Source organism: Saccostrea cucullata, unplaced genomic scaffold (assembly GCF_032062105.1).
Source record: "Saccostrea cucullata isolate Sc308-1 unplaced genomic scaffold, CSIRO_AGI_Scuc_v1 ctg121, whole genome shotgun sequence".
Classification (NCBI taxonomy): domain Eukaryota; kingdom Metazoa; phylum Mollusca; class Bivalvia; order Ostreida; family Ostreidae; genus Saccostrea; species Saccostrea cuccullata.
The window spans coordinates 41,232-61,439 of record NW_026928084.1 but is presented as its reverse complement, the minus strand read 5'-3'; the positions used below and the strand labels follow the sequence as shown (position 1 = coordinate 61,439).

Sequence of the window (20,208 nt, the reverse complement as noted above, 5' to 3'; positions counted from 1 at the left end):
CCTTTTCTCTGATAAATCATGTGTTTCTTATTTTACAGAAATATCCTAGGCCCAAAATATTAAAACGACACGTGAAAATACAAAGGCGTGTTTTTAACTATAAACGGATGTTACCAAGTTTCCGTATGTCATTCTTCATTTTATTCTCTCCCCGGACATCGCAACACACATTATTTACAAATGGCTTCTAATTTTAAACGCCAAACGTGTCAACAGAGCAATAGACAGTGAAATCTAAATAGTTGGGGCTTTAAGAGGTACGATATTTTAGATCTGCAGAGTTCTTATATAGTTATTTAATTAGGTATTATCATCCTTGCTGTAAATGTGTTACATTTCACAAAGAAAAACTATATAATTTCAGAATTAACTAAAGAGGAAAAAAGGACAATAACCAATTATGGCTTCCTCGGGGAATTACTTCCCCTATTCCCCGTCTGATGTGTGTGTTCCAGCCGTAGTTAACTTGGTGCAGGATCAATTCTCATTAGATTCTAGCTGGATGGCAGGTGCCTTTTTCCTGGGTTTATTTCTGGGTGCTCTGCTTACAGCAATATGTGTCCCTTTTTGTCTGAAGGATCTGGAGAAGAAGAAAGTAAGTTCACCTCTGTTAGAGAGGTTTATCTAGTTTCCATATTTTATGTTCATCAAAAGGGAGACAACACAGTAATCTCTGTTGAGATTCTGCTGGGCTAGATATTAATTGGACTGACGCCGTCTGCATCAGTCCAAATATCTAGCCCAGCAGAATCTCAACAGAGATTAACAACACAGTTGCAGCCCCCTGCATGCTTGGTTGTGGCCTAATATATGCATTGTCATCTTACGGCCAATAAGGGAGATTCAGTTGTCACTCTGCACATGAGGGAGACAGCATAAATTGTTTTCCTGCAGATGACTACTCTAAACCAATCAAACTGACTGTATTTTTTGAAGGAATATAATATTATTGATATTGTAATGAAATGAAATGCTGCATTCCTTACCAGAAAATATTCTAACAATGAAAACATCTTGCAATTGCCAAGTGAATGCAAAACAAGATAAAGGGTATATAATTTATTTCATCTCAATGTTTTTATCAGAGACAGGAAGATGAAGAAGCTATGCTGAAAGAACTAGAGAAAAACCAAACAACAACACACATTGTCAAAGCAAAATATACAGGAGATAAAATAAAAGGTAGAGGGCAGTCTGGAAAGTCTGACAGAGGTGTGAAGAAAGTGAAGAGGAGGGAGGTAGAGGGGGAGTCTGATGAGGAGGGGGAGGGCGGACCCTTACTGACCACAGAGACCCTCCCCGGGGCCGAGGGACTGGGCAAAATCATGACTAACTTTCACAGGTGAGAGAGAATAATATGGCTACTGGCTAGGCTCTCATAGCACTTTAATTTTACTCTTCTAGTTCTGGGAAAATTTGACTGGATACAGTTGAACTTTGTAATATCAGGCATGGATGAAACATATGGAGATAACTAAGAGTATTCAAGATCAAAAGTCCATGATACAATACAAAACAGGAGCACACCAAACACGGACCTCCAAAACATCAGAGGTGGGGTCAGGTGCCATGGAGGAGTGAGCATCCCCTGCTGACCGGTCACAATCGCCGTTTGATATCTTGAATATCATGGAAATGTCAAATAGATTTTTTAACTCTTAACCCCGTATTCCTTATATATACATGTGTATTACCCTAGCTAGACTGGATATCATGAATCCTGTTATATCTTGAGTTTTTTTTTTCTCCTCAGTACCAATGAGCTCAAGATAATCAGGTTTGACTATTCTAATTTCTTGTCCACAGGAAAGAGAATTAAACAACAGAGTTGATTTTGTCTTTTTCAGGTGTGTAATTTTAGATGATGTTGCAATTTGACACATTGTTTGATAATATGTTGTTGCTTTTATTTTATATTCCAGTGAGGATGCAGAAAATGAGATGACCAAACAGGATCTGAAAAAAGTTGATGCCCTGATGAAAGCTTTACAGAACGCAAAAGACCAGGTATATAGAAATATAGATTTTTAAGACAACAACAAACACTTGCTCACGTTTACTACCGGTATTATATTATATGAAGATAATATTAAAATTAGATGTTATTAAAGTATATATGCATCATATTTATTCTTAATTGATTATTAAAGACATTTTTATCACAGTCATTGCAATTTTTGCTTTGGTTTTTATGCAATACCTTATTTTTTAAAAGTTGGTCTTTAGCTTATCATTAACTCGTGAGTCGTCTTTAACTAAGCAAACATAAAAAATGGTATTTGGTTTTTTTCCTTATCAATTCTCATTTAAATCATATTTATATGAACAAATGAAGATTTTATGACCACTATGAACTTCTAGTATGTTTGAAAAATATAAATGCAGGTATACTTTTGGTTAATAATACAATTATATTAAGAAAGATTAACTTTTTCCTTAGGTTCTGTTCAATATGGTTAAAAAACAACTGAAGAAGTTGAAGGTGGGGGAGCCAGCTCGATCAATCGTAGAGAGGAATGTGAAGGAAGATCTACTGAACAAGAGGAAGATGCTGGAAGACGAAAGAAGGGAAGAAGAACAGGTTAGGGACAGGTTTCCTTATTGGACTCTCTGTTGTAGATCCTTAGAAAAAATAGCAAGGGGCATTAAAAATAGTAGAAGGGGTTCTAGGGTTCCTCCCCAAAGAGGAGGTTTCCAAAATGACCATGGGGATAACATCATTATAGACTTGGAATACCCCAGGTCCTAGGGACAATGCAGAAGCTAGACTCTATAAGAAATTCTTATTTGCCATTCAGGTCATCATACAAAGTCATGCTAAAGACAAGGACACATCTATGATGGAAGATGAACTAGAGAGACTGGATGCCAAAACCAATCAAAAACTGGTAAGTTATAATGAAAATGCAATACAGAGAGGCTTTTACAAACTGGTAACAAAACAATATGACTTCCTGAAAAATTTTAAACACCAGATAAGTCATGGACAAGTACTTTTTTTTTTAGACAGAAACCAAATCTTGCTTTTAGCTTCATGTTGCTAATCAGATTTTTTTTTTGTTTTTTGAGTTGTTATTTTTATTTCTTTATTTTGCACAGGCACGTCTTCATGAAGATGAGAGAGACTTCATCAGGAAGGAGATAAACAAACAGACTGACCTCTCTGAGAAGGAGGTAAGTACTTTTTATCAGCAAATTAACTTTGAATTGTGACATTTAAAAGCTTTCCCTCCTAAGTTGCAATTTTGAGATTTAAATCGCCTGTAGTGCATTGTGATCATCAGTATACATTACATTTATACGACAGTTGCTGTACAATCCCTTTTATTTTGTTTCTGTTTTTAGATTGATGCACTGATGGAGAAGTTATTGTCTGAAATGTCTGAAGTTGACAGAAAACAGGCTCTGCAGTTGTCAAGGCAACAAAGGGTAAAAATGGAATCTTGGTACACATAAATCTTTAATTTGCACAGTGGCAAAATCAGAAAAAGGTTAATTCTGAAATAGCAAATTACTTTTGTCAAGTGCAATACAAATAGCAAAATATTAACAGACTGAAATGCTGTCATTTTCTGCAATGCAGTAAAGTATATTTGTTTAATCCAGGCTCTTGAGGAAAGGTTGGCCAAGCGGAGACAGATTATAGCCATGAGGAAGCTCCAGGATCAACAGGAGGGTGATGTTGTCATAGAAAACGTGGAAAGTCATGAGGACGTCCTCAAACAACTGGTACAGGATGGAAAACTCAACGAAAAGAAGAAAAACCAGATTCTGAACGAGTACTTACAGGATCTTAATAGGCTTACTAAAGCCAGGGACCTTGGTAAGATATATCGACTAGCCAACAAAAACCAGGGGTATTACATAAATCTCAACTAACTAATTAAGAAAGACAGAGAGTTTGGCAAAATATTGGTTGGATGACCCATAAAGATCTGAGCTGATTGAATGATAAGAGCACAAAATCTAAAGTGCCAGAATAGTAATACTCCTGTTAACAAAGCCAGATATTGTGGTAATATCCTATTCATTTGACCAAAGCCAGAAACATTTCTGACACATCACGCAAATCAATTGTTCAAAAATGTGATTTGAACTTTCTTGCAAACAGCTGTAGCTGTAAAGATATATATAAACTTTGTTAGAAATATTTGTTTACCCTTGAAAAAATATTTCTTTAGAGAGTCACAGGCAGCAGTTGACTCTGGAGGAGAAACTGGCTAAGCGTCGTCGGCGAGAGCTAGGGAAACTGTGCGCGGAGCAGGAAAAAGAGGAACAACTCCTCCTGAAGAACATGGATAAAGCCACGGATACAAAAGGTTTAGTGGATGTAAGTCTGGTTTGAATCAATACTGTATAAGCAGAAATTTTAGTGAGGATTTAATTGTAGCAATATTAGCGAGGGTGCTGCGATCACTAATATTGAATTTCGCTAAATATTAATTGCGTTTCATTACTAATAGATTCTTTATAAAGCATCTTAAAAATTGCTAAAATTACATCTCGCTAAAATTAAAATACCAATTTTTAAGGACAAATCGCTAAATTTGCGTCTTGCTAAAATTTCTACTTATACAATAATACATGGTTGCAATAGATACTGTAAACCAACTTTTATTTGTGTGCAATGAATTTTCGCGAGGTTTTCGAGAGCCTCATCATCACAAAAATTTCTCACCGCGAACCGGTCCTTACAGTCTCTGTGTCTATTAACAACAGATCAAAAAAAGGCTTTATAGCAAAAATTAATCATTGCGAACTAGTTTACCCCCAGTAAATTGCAAAATAAAGTCATCCAGAGTAAAAATTGGGTTTACAGTATTGCATTAACTGCTAGAAATTGACTAAAAGTAACTTACTGTGGAGGCACATATTTTCGTGGGGATAAAATTTCGTTGATTTTTTCATCAAAAATAGTTTCGTTGGCATTTAATTTTGTTTTTTTGAATGTAATCCTATTCAATATATAGTCATATAAAATTTCGTGTGGGATTTAATTTTGTTGATAATTGTTTACAACGAAATAAACGAAATGTAATCCCCCACGAATATTTGTGCTTTTACTGTAGTTATTTTTTTTTCTGATAGGACTACCTAGAGTTGAAGGAAAAACATCTACAGGAAATGGATCAGAAGGAATTACAACTGGATCAAGAGGAGTTAAAAGCTTTGGACAAAGTCAGAACTGTAAGTGACAATTGATTCACTGAAAGGTAAATGGATAATAATTAACTTGATCGTGTAAGTCATATTATAACTTGACACTTGTACATTAAATAAACTTGTATTTTATTTTAACAAAGTTGAAAATAACAGAAATTCCTGATCATTCTCTGTTATGATTAACAGGAAGAAGCAGAAGTGAAGCAGAAGGAAATAGAGAATTTCAATGACAAGATGGTGTCCACCATTACAGAAGTGGTGGGAAATGACAACAAGTTTGAGGTGGATAGATTGATAAAGGCTCATAAGAAGAGAATGCAGCAGTATGAAGGTCAGAATTCGTAATTTTGCTAAGCTTGCAATTTAAATTGAATATAAAAAAGTTCAGAAAGTTTAGACTTTCAATTTTTGTCTCTCTTGAAATTATCTATGGTACTTATGAAACACCCTCCCACCCTGTACATGTAGTTCCTTTGAAATGTCATATCATATGTATGCATGTAATTTTGATATACAGAGCACTGACTAAAAGGAAGGGTTTAGTTTTTAGTTGTATGACTTTGTTAGAGTTGTGCCCCTTAAATGAATTTTTTTTTTACTTTGATATGCCTCCCTTCATATTGTCGGTCCAACATCAGTTTCCGTTCATTTTCTTTGCAGAGGTTGCACATATAGAAATGAAATTTGATAGTTCAGTTTTAGGTATGTTCAGGCCATTTTGGAGATCTGCCCCTTGGCCATAGAAAAATTCCAATTATTTGCAGTTTCCATTCATTTTCTTTGCAGAGGTTGCACATACTGAAATAAAATTTGGTATACAGATTTATCATGAAGATATCTAGGTCAACTTTTGTTTTGGGTACGATCGAGCCATTTTGGACAGAGTTATGCCCCTTGGCCATAGAAAAATTCCATTTATTTGCAGTTTCCATTCAATTTCTTTGCAGAGGTTGCACATAATTTTATTGAAATGAAATTTGGTATTAGGGATGTGCGATTTTATCGGTATACCGGTATATCGCGATTTTTTGTTGCGTGATACGTATCGTGATACGGAGACCTAAATACCGGTTTTTAGGTATATATTATAAAGTCCAGAAATTATTCATTTATTTGTTCAATCTTTCAAATTACAATTACAGAAAGTATAGAAAATGTTGTAAAAAGTGAAACGAACGGCATTTTACCGTCCAAACATAATTGATTTTATATACATAAAAATTTCAAGAAAGTAAAATTCTGTTTTTCTAGCATATTTTTTAGAAAAATAATGACTTTTCATATAAAATCATTGTAAAAACTGCTTTTAAAAATATCACGATATTATCGTGATATTGTGGAAAAAAATCGTGATATATCGCGATACGAAATTTTTGGCGATACCCATCCCTATTTGGTATACAGATTTATCATAAGAATATCTAGGTCAAGTTTGGTTTGAGGTACGAACGGGCCATTTTGGATAGAGTTATGCCCCTTGGACTTGTAAAATTCCAATAATTTGGGGGAGGGGGGCATAAGTGTTTTAAAAACATCTCTTGTTTTGTATATACAGTGTATTCGTTTGAATGTTGGAAAATTAAAGGTATGATTCTAAGACTTTTATCAAGATATAGAATAAGTACTGGTCAGTCTTCATACAGTTCCACAATGTCATATGTACAGTTTTCAGCTTCAAAAATATATGAATCTTGCTACAAAGTAGTCTTCTTGAACAAAGTGAAGGATAGGACTAGTTTGTAGCTACTCTTACTTTTTTCAATGATAAAATAGAGATTTAAGTTCATCTTATATTAAAGTACATCTTTAATTAATATTTCAGAGGACAGATTAGAGGAAAGGAACAAGTTTGCCGCCAGACTCAGGGAAAAACTGAATGAAAGAATGGCTGTAAGTGAGCTTAAAGTCAATTCAAAATCAGAGCTGTCCTTATTATATATGAATGAATTTAGCATACTGTAAATCACGTTTTATTCACAAGAACTTTATTTTCGCATAATTATGTGAGACAATGATCTCGCGAAAATTTCATTCTCATGTTTAAAAGTATTCCTTACAATTATATAGAGGAAAAACAACAATTTGTGAAAATTATATCTCGCTAATTAAGTGTCAATGACTATCTCACGAAAATAAGGTGTCGCAAAAATTAAGTGATCCACAGTATTTAGGCTATGATAGTTATTTTCAGTTGACAATATGTTATATAAGATACATATACATAAATTAGCAGGCCATGCTGAAAATTTAGCACAACCTCTCTTTTCTGAATCAATTAACACAATCATGAAAAACATGAATTAGCACACTGTTTTCCTAAAAATATATGTCATGTTTGTATAGCAATCTAATGTAAAACTGAAGTGAGAGATGCTAAAATATATATGGCATGCCAAATTCACAAAAATGAGATAAACCTAGTTTCACATTTGATAAACTAGGTTTATCGACTGTAAACTATAGTTTACAAACCGTAAACTATAGTTAACGATTTGTTAAGTATAGTTTTCATCTGTAAAACTATATTTAACAGTTGTTAACTATAGTTTACGAATGCTAATATAAGTTTATCTGTCTGTAATAAGCGTTAACAATAGATTGTGTTGATAAACATAGATTCACGTTTGTAAACTATAGTTTACAATCATAAACTATAGTTAAGAGTTGTTAATCATAGTTTCAAAAATCGTGAAACTATATTTATCAGATCGTTAACTATAGTTAACGGTTTGTAAACTATAGTTTACAAATCGTGAAAGTGTATTTATCAGATAATCTATGTTTTGCAATCGCAAATGATTGTTTTCGGTGTTAAGTATAGTTTACGGTTGTGAAACATAGATTATCGCGTTAACTATGGTTTACAGATGTGAAATATAGATTAACGTTGTTAACTATAGTTTACGGTTTGTAAACTATAGTTTACAACCGATAAACCTAATTTATCGATTGTGAAACTATGATTATCTCATTTTTGTGAATTTGGCGTGCCATAAATATAAGTTTCACTAAGATATGTACACATACTTTTTGTTGATGAGATCATTTCATATCATAACAATATAAGATTTACTTTTCATTATGGATGGATTGTGCTTTTTGTAAGGAGAGGGCAGGGCATGAGTTCTAATGGCATTTTTGTGACCTAATTTCTGACCTACACTGTGACATGATTTCTGACCTTCTTTGTGACCTAATTTCTATTTTTACAGAAACTGGAGGAGGAGGAGGAGACCCAGCACCAGGAACAGGAAGCTCTGGTCGTCCAGCAGACGTCAACCGTCAACAAAGTCCTGACCACCAGTCTCGAGCTCACTGAAGAGTACGCAGGATTTATACGCCTAATACATTGTTAAAATGTTCATAAATTAACATAGTGTTTAAGTTATTTTTTTCTTTTTTATTGTTTATTATATTTATTGAATAATACACTTAATGCAGCTTTAAAAATTTACAAAAAAATGTCACGAATTGATAAAGCTTTGAAAGTTGTTGTGTCACATGCAAAATCCCCCATGGGAATGTTCAGAAGTTGGCATGCATGGTAAAAATGTTTTCAAATTTACCAGGTATAATGTGTTTAAGAACTTGTTTATTTCTTGGGTTAATGGTTTTATTGATTTTTTTATAGGGCCAAGGAGAAGATTTTAAGAGAGCATGAGCACAACTTGCAGGTCATCAATAACCAACTACAAGTTAGTCGACTCAAGCAACAGAAAAGGTTTGTGTTCCCATTAGTTCTGTAGTTAGGTAGAAATGATAAAATTGTACAGTAAAACCTTGATATCTCAAAAGTGATAGGACAGGGAAATAACTTTGAGATAACAATGGTTTAAGATATTGAGGATAAAATACAATGGTTCATGTGTCTTTTTGGTTTGCATTAGTTTTGTCAACCTTTCCAATCTTATTGTATTTGTAGCCTGGAGAGCAAGTTGGCAGAGCGACGAGCCAAAATGGCTGAAGTCCGACGTAAAAAGGAGGAAACTCTGATGAACAAAGCCAAGGCCAACCGGGAGGACAGAGAGAAATTACAGCAGCAGCTGGTGAGAGGAAAAATCTAAATATAATTTATGTCAATACTTAATACTGCATACAGGGAAATTTTTGTCCCAGGCCTGCTTTATTTTCATCCTTTTGACCCATGTTGTCAGTCAGTGAATTCAAAATTCTTGTTGAATTCAACAGAGACACAGTTTTCTTTTTTTTTAACAAAACTCTCTGGGCAAATTTAAAATGGCAAAATTCATACATACTTACATTTAATTATCAGAATGCTGAGCTACAGTTGGAGGAGAAACGACTGGAGGAGGAGAGAAAGGCAGCGCTGGCCGCTCTGAGGCGTAGAATGGCGGCGGAGACACAGGAGGCATTACAGGAACAAGAGAGGCGACTGGGACAGCTGATTGGTCGATTAGAGGTGGGCGCGGCACGACGACAGGCAATACTCAGCAAGCAGGACGCAACATTACAAAATCTACAGGTAAGTTACCTATCACTTGAGACTGTTTAACAGAGCGAATGTTCACCAGCTCTCATTTTGACATTTCTTTCAATGGCATAAGGAACTCTGGCAAAGGCATTAACTGTTGACATATTGAACATACCCAAGATAATAAATGAATTGTAGGCAAAAATCTCTGTATCTAGAATTCAGCAGGATTAATTTTAAAAAATCAGATAGTTTCAGATGACTTGTAACTAAGGGTTCAATATACTGAAATTGGATTTCGTTATAAAGTCAAGGTCATGCATGAAGAATCATTTTTTTACATGGATTACAACTGAAACCTTGTTATATTCCACATTTAGGTGTTATAGACCTTGTTAAGACATTAAAGGTCACATACATGTACATGTATGCTTGAATATTTTGTTGTTCAGTACATTGTTCAGTTTTGTTTGTTAAATAAGTTAACACATCAAGAGAAGAATAAAAATGTTGAAAAATTTAAAATAAATCTAATTTTTGGCAGGAGCAACTGGAGAACAAGTTGACGCGGGAGGGAAGTCGTTTGACTGGAGTGGACGTTATAATTCAGCAACATTCCTCTCAGGTCGATCAGTTAAACGATCAGCTACAACGAGCCCGCGAACACCAGGAAAACCTCATCAAGGAGAAAATCATGGCCAAGAAACATCAAAAGGAAATGTAGGTCTCATTTAGAGAAAATCGTATTAGCTAGGTCTTTCTTTGCAGAAATAGACAAATGATTTTATTTATTTAAAAATCAATGCTCTGGTACTAGTTCTGTTGGAATCTTAAATAACATTGCTTCAATTAAACTTCAATATAATATTTTTCGTTTTATATTGCCTTAGCATATACATGAACATGCATATGATGCAATGTGACTCTCTAGTCCTAGAACACTATTCACCAAAATAGGATCAAATACATGTGTAGAAATTTCAAACATTGATAGGCCATATGTTGGAAAATGTAATGGTCTTTAAAAATATATACTAGGAGATACATGTATGTGTAGATAATTTACACAAAAAGGAGTGTAAGTTTATAATTTGATGTTTTCAGGGAACTAAGAGAGCAGATAGAAGATGAACAGGATTTCAACAAAAATTCTTCAATTCGTAGACGTGGAGCAGGGTAGGTTCACCTTATTATTCCGTCCTCTTCTATAAAACAGTTCATGTATTATCAAGATTGGGGGTGGGGTTCCAATTTGTAGGAAAATGTCCCTTCTCTTCTTTCAAACTGCAATATTGGGGGAAAAAGGAAGTTTTAGGAAAATGTCCCTTATGTTTTAAAAAACAGTTTTTTTTAGGAAAACATATTTTGAATTTAAGTAACGTGCAAATTTACAAATTGTGAAATGCAGCTCTGTCATACACTAACTGAATTATTCTTTATTTTGTTTTGCAGTAAAGCTACTAATATCCTGAATACCGCCTTTATGGAGCAGCGTCATAAGAAACAGAGAGAAGAACTGGAGAGTGAGATGAAACTGGAACTAGAGAGAAGCAAGGAGGAACTCAATCAGCAACTGGAGCTGGAGTTACAGACCGAACTCGAGGTAAACCCAACTCACTGTCAGGTGGTAAACTCAACTCAATGTCAGGTGGTAGACTCAACTCACTGTCAGGTGGTAAACTCAACTCACTGTCAGGTGGTAAACTCAACTCACTGTCAGGTGCACTTAATCAGGAGATAAACTCAACTCACTGTCAGGTGGAAAATACAACTTAGTACAATTCTCTGTTATCCTTGGACTTTCAGTAAGGCATGGCATTCTCAACGTTACGTAATTAACATCTGAAATTTACACAGCCTTTCATTCACTGTTGAAATATACATGGGATCGAATTTCGGGCGAACGTCAATGAGTGTATCAATGATCCAATGACAATGTTTCATACATAAAAGAGGTGGGGTTTAAGTCATCTCCTCACTGTCAACAACAATTCAAAGTTACTGATATTATTAATTTCTTAACCAATGAGAATCCATGTCACCATTTGAGAGATGCTTATTACGTATCGTCGAGAATGCCACTTCTTACTAAAAGTCCAATGATGACAGAGAATAGTACTATATTCAACTCAACTCACTGTCATCAGAGCTCTCAGTGTTAAGATTCTTCAAAAAGTTAAAAGGAGGAATCATGAGAATTGGAAAGAACTGCAGCTGATACCAGCCAATAGAAGATGCCTACTCCTTCTAGGCACCTGATCCCACCTGTAGAATTTCCAGGGCTCCATGTTTTATGCCCTGTTCAATGATTTATATTTTTGTATATTCTAGATTTTGTTGAGATTGATCACTGTTTCTAATCTTCAACTTTTTAAAAGAGTTTTAATTCCATTCCATTACAGAACCAGAAGCGTGAATTACTGACTCAGTTAACAGCAGCAAGTGGCATGTCTCATTCTGAAATAGAAAGTACCATAAAATCTGCAGTGCAAGGTAATATTAAGCTGTATTGACTATGATTTAATTTTTTGTGGGTAATGTTTTCTAACAGTCCTTAAATACTTTAAGCAGTTCCAGTTTTATTCCTGTTCTATTTTTATCACCAAGATAACCCTCTTCCTCAATGGTTATATATAAAAGCTGAACAAATTTTTCTTATTTGTCTATTATGTAAAAAATTAAATTTGGATGAACTTTGAAATGGCAGAAAGTCATTCATTTAGCTCAGCATTATAATACAACTATAAGACCAGGTATATTATTTTTAAACATGTCAAGATTTAAAATAAATTTCATTATAAACATTCAGATACTGGAGGGAATGACAAAGCAGCTAAGAAGTTGGGTAAAGAGCTGAGGCAGGGATTAGAGAGAGCCAAGACAGACATGAATTACGGGGTGGATGAAGATTTCCTGGCTTCAAGTGAGTTACTATAAACCCACCATGTGGAATTAAATTGTATAATTTTGTTAGAGTTAAGTCCCTTTAAATGGAGTAAACAGGAGGCGGACTCCTTTTTTCATTATTTGGTAATTTTTCCTTATAGTCACCATTGTGGAAAATGTCAATCACAATTTTTATGAATATACATAAATTACATTCATCTCTTTTTGATGCTCATTTAGCTTTTCACAAGATAAACAATTATAGCATTTGGGAGTCTCATGCATACTCATATCTAATATGACTGTACAGGTATAAAACTTGAAGACATTTTAGAATTAAAATTATTTTTGTTTGCAGGAGACATATATGGAGTTGATGACCTTCAGCCGAGTCAAGGCCGTCCATCTTCTTCAGGGGGTAATGTCAAAAGAGGAAAAAAGAAAAAGCAGGGTCGGTCAGCTGTTGTCCCCGAGCCAATGGAGGGATGGACTCAAAATGAGGACGATGAAGATCTTCTGTGAGATTGATTGTCTGGGTCATTTAATTTCTTGGGGTTTTTTTTGTTGCTATTGTTGCTCAACTGGTATTTGGATAAACCTTTTGTTAACTATTCACTCAGTCCAATTAAATTTTTATTCAGTTGGAAGTCACTATGTGAGAATTTTTTTCTGCCAGTGGATGAGAGGTTTTTGAATTTTAACGTAATAACTGGTAATCTTTTTTTTTAAACAAAAAAGCTGGTTACATGTATTTTGCACCATTCATACATGTACATCTTTAATATCTATTTGTTGAAATATTTTTCATAAAATACATGGTAAAAAAGTGTTATGCTGATATCTGTTTTTCTTTTCACGACACAAACTGTTTAACATGAAATCAAACAAGGTTCACCCATCCATATCTTAAATACATGTACATATTGCATTTTTTTTACATCTCTAAAAGTTTTGGATTACTGTAACATTTAGTTAATGTAAGAGATAGGATAGAATATAAAAATTGGAATTCATTACCTTGAACATTTAAACCATCTTTACGGGAAAAATTTTAGTTGTAATTAGTTTATATTGATCCTGCCCATAGGTATATTAAAATGGTTATCCATCATGACATGTAGAAAAAATTTTAAACAGTGTATTAGTCAGTTGACCATTGAGGTCAGTTATAGATCTTGTATACTCTTAAAAATTATTTCAAGTATAAATTTAGTCAGCACCTACATGTATTTTACACAGTTTTGATTACAACTTAGTCATTTTTTACAATTTTTAACAAAACCTATTTTGCCTCTCAATACTGGTCCAATTTTTACAATTTTCTATCTGTTTTGACATATTTAAATGTATATATATCTTACATTTGCAAGCACAGGAATATTAATTAATATGATTAATATGGAGAATGTATCCCTTGTAGAGTGATATTATTTAAGTTTGTAAGTACACCTTATTTTTGTGATAATTGTTAATGGATGATAGGGCTCTTTACACCCTTTGCAAATCTGCAGCAATTAACACATATCTTACCAAACTTGATTAGTTTTAAGTTCCGTCCATATTTAAAAGATTTTGTTAGGGTTAGTTCTACCACTAAAATATTTGCACAATTGTTTGTTTAAGAAAAAATTACTTCAGATGTTACTTTGTATATTTTTTTATGATGATAACTTACATTAATAACCCCTCTTTTAAAAACATATGTACATTGTATTTTTTTAACCTTTACTTTTCTATATTTCTGCTATTTGTTAGTAAATTATTTTTATATAATATTTCTTTAAGTTTTACACTCAAGCCTCATTGTAACCATAAAAAAAAAGAAATAAATAATCAGGCAAAATCAAATGTGTGTCAGTGTTTCATTTTTAGTCTTATTATAGCAGATTTTCATTTATTGTATTGCATTCAAGACCTCTGCTACATATATATATAGCCCTTGGATGGAATGCTTTCTCCTACTTTGGCACTTGGTCCCACCTCTGGTGTTTCCAGGGTTCCATGTTTTTGCCCTCTGTACAATTTGAATTCATTTCAAGAGATTGATTCTGTTTGTTATTATCCTCAGCTTCAGTTTACATTGATCTGGTTCATTGAATGGTAGTAATAATGCAGCCCTCTCCTTCTTTTTTAAAGAGGGGGGGGGGGGTGCTCCTGGCCTCTCCAGAAAATATCAGATTAAAAAATAAAGTTAGAGGACTACATTATTTCTGCTAATTGAATGGAGATGTCAGTCAGCTTCTAGGTGTAAGATCAAGAGTTAAGTACAGATATCTTAAGTATAACTTTTATTCTCAGGAGAAAGGGGGTAACTTTTAACAGAAATACTGTAAAATCAAATATTTTCATGGGGTCAAATTTTCGTGGTTTGAGGAAAATCTCTTGGTTCATGGGGATTTGATTTCGTGGATCAAGAATTAATTAGTACTTATGTAACATTTTACATTTTGTGGTGGACATGAATTTGTGGGTCTCGTCATACCTCGAAAACAACTAAAATTAAACCCCCACAAAATTTGTGATTTCACAGTATATAGAAACAAGAAGTGTGTGTGAAACACTAAACCCCTGTACAAAGGTCAAAGTTTCTCAAATGAAAGTCAAACTCTAAAGTCATCAAAAGATGAAGAATGTTGATATCCAGAGAAAAAACTTGCCTCATTGCCCATGAAATATGCCCATTAGCACCAACCATTTAAAAGTTATGGCAAAGAATAAATTTTCAAAGAATATCGGGTAGGTCAAACTCCAAGGTCAAATGAATTGTAGAAAGGGGAAGCTCATTATGGCCTTCGTAATTTTTAGCTCTACTGGTCAGAATGCGATAGTAATGCGTCCGGCGTCCGTCCGTCTGTCTGTCTGTCTGTAAACAATTTTTCAAAATGCTACTCCTCCCACAGTTTTGGTCTGATTTCAGTATAACTTGGCACACAAGTAGACTACACTAAGATACATAATTCTGTGTATCGGTTTTCTCATTTGAAATGGGTTGCCATGGTTACTAAAAATAGAAATTTCTTTGAAATTCTTTCAAAATGCTACTCCTCCTACAGTTTTGGTCTGATTTCTATATATTTTGGCACACAAGTAGACTACACTAAGATACATAATTCTGTGTATCAGTTTTTTATTTCGATGAACGGTGTTGCTGTGGTTACTAAAAATAGAAATTTCTGTTAAATTATTTCAAAATGCTACTCCTCCTACAGTTTTTGTCTGATTTCAGTATAACTTGGCACACAAGTAGACTACACTAAGATACATAATTCTGTGTATCAGTTTTTGATTTCAATGAACAGTGTTGCCGTGGTTACTAAAAATAGAAATTTCTGTAAAATTGTTTCAAAATGCTACTCCTCCTACAGTTTTTGTCTGATTTCAGTATAACTTGGCACACAAGTAGACTACACTAAGATACATAATTCTGTTTATCGGTTTTTGATTTCAATGAACAATGTTGTCGTGGTAACTATAAATAGAAATTTCTGTAAAATTGTTTCAAAATGCTACTCCTCCTACAGTTTTGATCTGATTTCAGTATAACTTGGCACACAAGTAGACTACACTAATATACATAATTCTGTTTATCGGTTTTTTATTTCGATGAACGGTGTTGCCCTGGTTACTGAAAATAGAAATTTCTGTAAAATTGTTTCAAAATGCTATTCCTCCTACAATTTTGGACTGATTTCAATATAACTTGGCACACAAGTAGACTACACTAAGAACATAAAGAGACTTTATCAAGGATCATTATTCTATTTATTGCTGTTGTCAAGTTTCAATTCCCAACTGCTTATTATAAGTACTTTTCTCTTCCTTTGCTATAAGTACAAACCAGTAGAGCTTCAGTCTCGACAGAGACATCTGGTTTTTCAAAAGTAGGTCATACTCTGAGGTATAGGTCAATATTGTTAGTATCCAAACAAAAGTCTTAATTGTCACAAGGAATACATCTGTGAAATATAAAGGCCCTAGTTCTCACTGTTGAAATGTTATGGCCAAAGTTAAAAGTTTTTGAGAAGTGGGTCAAACTCTAAGATAAAGGTCAAAATTTTTCATACCCTTTGAAAAGTTTTATCACAAATAAATACATGTGAAGTATAAAAGCCCTAGCACTAACTTCAAAAGTTTTGGCCAATGTTAAAGTTTAAGGGATTTTTGCAACAGATGGTCAAACTATGAGGTCAAATTCAAGAAGTTAAGTTTGTTGACTCAAAGAAAGGTCTTGTCCAAAGGATTGAATAGACCTATGAAATTTGAAAGCCATAGCCCTCCCATTTAAAATTTATGGTCAAGCTAAAGCTAAAGTTAATTTTTGACAAACAGACAGACAGGGCAAAAACTTGATGCATGTTCTCCTGAATCTTTATTACGGGAACATTAAAATTATCTTTCAAATAGATGATAACTATGGTTTTACTCTTTTATTTTCCGCTATGTTTCCACTTAAATTTTGCAATTTTTGTTGGACCTCCCCCAAATAATTATTTCAATAGGCACAGTGTGCACATCCTCCCTGGACTATCAGCCCTTTTCAAAAACAACTAGATTCTTTCCTTTGCACTCAAGGTAACAGGAAAAAGTTGAAAATAGCAGGGATCATTCTCAAAAACCTATAAACAATACAAATTTGTGAACGGGGCATGGAACACAGACCTTTAGAAATCTCAGAGGTGGGTAGGGGTGTCTAGGAGTAAACATCCCCTTTTGACTTGTCAAACCTGCCATGTGCTCTTATTAGGTAAACTGAATAATACAGTCGGATTTAGTAAAAAAAAACAATGGCTTTGACAAGAAATACATCAGTCAAAACATGGCCCAATAATTGGTTGAATCTGCTGACTAGGTCAATGTACATGTACAATTTGCATCAGTCAGAACATGACCCAGTGACTGGTTGTATCTGCTGACTAGGTCAATATACAAGTACAATTTGCAAAATGCTGACTTTAAAAAGATTGATGCAATCCTTGTAACATCAACTCATTTGTCAATAGCCTGTGTAAGTTCAATAACTGATCATACTTGGAGTGTGCTCTTGAGTTCCAGATAAGGAAGGGAGACATAATCACCATATGCAGGTGGTAGTAGAATACTACTACATTAATAAGTAAAGTAGTAGACAGTGAATGTAAATCTGGTTATCTTGTCATAACCATGTAACAAATAACAAAAAAAGATAATCCTCATAATTCAACAAAATTTCATATATTACCCATGTATATAAAACAATTATTCTGTTTATGCATTTGTATAAATACATGTACTACATGTTATCAAAATCAGTACCTATTTACAACTCAAAATTTAATACAAAGCACTTAATCAATGTCACATGATGATTTGAATGAAAAGATGAAACATAATCACACATGTCAAAAGGAAAGTACACTATTACAAGTTATGATTCATTCTGAAAGAATGACATTTCAAATTCACAGTTTAACTGAATTTTGCCTGTACATAAATCATCATTCATTGTTTTCTTTACCCAACAGTAATTTTACAAGAAATAGAACAAATGTATTTATTATATTAGAGGATCTCAAATTTAATAGTATTAATAAAAATCTTTACTTTTAATATCCTGGTAACAAAATAAATGTACAATGAGAAGACCCAATTAACACACTAAGATCTGTAAGGTCCACTGGAATGTGACTAGATGTATCAGAGGACTGTACAGTCTATGTACAACAGTCTGGGGTATCATCTCTAAACTAATGCTTTCGTTACTCAAAAATCACTGAAAAAGAAAAATAAAAAAGTATTTTAACATTAGTTCAACAAAAGAGTGAACATTTTTTAAAAGAATCTATACCTATAGCACAGCTTTTTACATTCCTTGAGGCTTTAAAATATACTGTATAAGTGGAAATTTTGGAGAGACGCAAATTTAGCCATTTGTCCATAAAATATGGTATTTTATTTTTAGCGAGACACAATTTTAGCGATTTTAAAATGCTCACTAATGAAGCTATTACAAATTAAACACAGTTTATTTTTTAGCGATATTTAATTTTAGCAATCTCAGAACCCTCGCTAATAATGCCAAAATTAAATCCTTGCTGAAAATTCTGCTTATACGGTATTGTGAACTTAGCAGATGTTATAAACATTAACATTTATAACAAAGCAAAGCACTTCATTATAAATACGGTTTATTGTATTATAACATATAGCCTAACTTACTGCACTAAAAACATACTGATATACTAGTACTTGATTTCTGCGATCTATATTTTAATGAAGACAGGCCATTACAACATAAAATGTCAGCATTTTGTGATTTGTGGATACTTACATTTGGATTTACTGGATTATTTTCCCACTCTGCCTGGATAAACGCTATCAATCCAGAATCCAGCTGTGGCCCAATCAATGGATTCAGTTGGAAAAGGAATGCACATAACCAGCTGCAGAAAATGTTTAAATCGCTCAATATTTTGTATTTTATGTAATATGAATATATTGAATATTAGGCATATGAATTTATTGAAGTTCATGCTATATGAATGTATTAAATTCAATCTAATTAAAATCATATCCTTTGATCTGCTCACAAAAATTGCTACATCCTTGTGTAGCAATCTATGAGAGCGGATCAAAGGATCTGATTTTAGTGAGATTGGTATTAATTTTTACACAATATAAATATGTTCAATATATCTTTCCTTTTCAATTGGTTTAATATTTTTAATCAATTATATGGTTTATTATCACTGACAAGAAAAAGGTATCTCTACATCTACTTACAATAGATAGCAACAAGCAGCTGTCATCATTAGCATCAACTGCACAATCCTGAAAAATTTAAAATGTTTGTGAATTACAACTGCCTCAGAAATCCTGCGAGATTTGTACATTTTGCAACTTTTTTTTACAAAAGAGTGCACTAAGAAGTACAACTCTTCCATAGTGGAAATAGGATGTATTCTCATCCCTCAACATGGTAGATTAAGAGTATGAAAACTGGGTCTTGCAAGAGAGTCAAGGGACTCTCCAAAGACATGGTAAAGGACCCAACTTTCTAGAAAGACTAAATTGTTACTGGCTGCCAGAACAGCCTTAGCATTAACATTTCGAGTATAAAAAAATCGTGGGCAACCACAGGGAAGTAAACATGGAAGGAATGTAGTAAAGATGGAAAAGGGGGGCTTGGATTTTTGAATTTAGAATGTAGCATAAAGCTGTGCCTTGGAAGGTAAAATCAGATCTGATTGGAAAAGAAATTCCCCTGGCATTATTTTCCACATGTACTGATGTACAGATTGTTTTCCAGAGGAATTTCGGATTTTCATTTGTTATGATTAAAAAACCCACGCCCCTAATCTCCAATTTAATGATTATTTGTATACTGTGGTAATAAAGATACCAAGTCAAACTTTGCATATTTTATCTTGAACTCACAGCCAGGAATTCCTTATCATGTGATCCAAAGAAAAGTAGGAAGACATTCTGATTTATGTATTACTAATTTAAGAGGCAATATAATTTTGTTTTACCCTTTGTTGGGCGATCCTCGCATTAAGAAATGTACAATTATCGGTAGAATAATGCCCACTACTCCCCAGAAACCTGTCATGATTACAAGCGGCAAAGCCTTTCGATCCACCATCTTGACGATTTGAGAATGTTGACAGGGATCGATCACATGATTTAAAGAAGTGGGTAAAATGAGGTAGCAATCAAATTTTAAAATACAAAAATAGGTTTGTCATTAT

At 33.7% G+C, this 20,208-nt stretch overlaps 2 protein-coding genes across 2 annotated transcripts; one reads left to right on the top strand and one right to left on the bottom strand.

The window, feature by feature from the left end:
* The first annotated feature begins 370 nt into the window (after positions 1-370).
* Positions 371-14,314, top strand: LOC134276356 (trichohyalin-like). Its single transcript, XM_062758616.1, has 22 exons — positions 371-595; positions 1,086-1,342; positions 1,923-2,007; positions 2,441-2,581; positions 2,799-2,888; positions 3,100-3,174; positions 3,346-3,429; positions 3,607-3,823; positions 4,182-4,330; positions 5,089-5,187; positions 5,350-5,494; positions 6,986-7,053; positions 8,376-8,485; positions 8,795-8,884; positions 9,086-9,209; positions 9,437-9,646; positions 10,140-10,315; positions 10,700-10,771; positions 11,048-11,198; positions 11,998-12,088; positions 12,405-12,518; positions 12,840-14,314. Exons 1-22 carry the CDS (start codon positions 401-403, stop codon positions 13,001-13,003), a joined length of 2,907 nt encoding a protein of 968 aa, XP_062614600.1. The 5' UTR covers positions 371-400; the 3' UTR covers positions 13,004-14,314.
* Positions 14,315-17,670: 3,356 nt separating this feature from the next.
* LOC134276347 (V-type proton ATPase subunit e 2-like) lies at positions 17,671-20,147 on the bottom strand. The gene is made up of 4 exons (XM_062758607.1): positions 19,990-20,147; positions 19,241-19,288; positions 18,789-18,900; positions 17,671-18,230 (listed from the first exon to the last, which is right to left on the bottom strand). Exons 1-4 carry the CDS (start codon positions 20,100-20,102, stop codon positions 18,228-18,230), a joined length of 276 nt encoding a protein of 91 aa, XP_062614591.1. The 5' UTR covers positions 20,103-20,147; the 3' UTR covers positions 17,671-18,227.
* Positions 20,148-20,208: the final 61 nt, after the last annotated feature.

Bases quoted from the DNA above. Each gene is read 5' to 3' on its own strand.
- LOC134276356 (XM_062758616.1), top strand. From the start codon at position 401: ATGGCTTCCTCGGGGAATTACTTCCCCTATTCCCCGTCTGATGTGTGT. The intron at 8,885-9,085 runs GTTTGTGTTCCC...TTGTATTTGTAG, and splicing joins CGACTCAAGCAACAGAAAAG to CCTGGAGAGCAAGTTGGCAG. The intron at 10,316-10,699 runs GTAGGTCTCATT...TGATGTTTTCAG, and splicing joins AAGAAACATCAAAAGGAAAT to GGAACTAAGAGAGCAGATAG.
- LOC134276347 (XM_062758607.1), bottom strand. From the start codon at position 20,102: ATGGTGGATCGAAAGGCTTTGCCGCTTGTAATCATGACAGGTTTCTGG. The intron at 19,289-19,989 runs GTAAAACAAAAT...TAAATTTTTCAG, and splicing joins CGAGGATCGCCCAACAAAGG to GATTGTGCAGTTGATGCTAA. The intron at 18,901-19,240 runs GTAAGTAGATGT...CATTTTCTGCAG, and splicing joins GCTGCTTGTTGCTATCTATT to CTGGTTATGTGCATTCCTTT.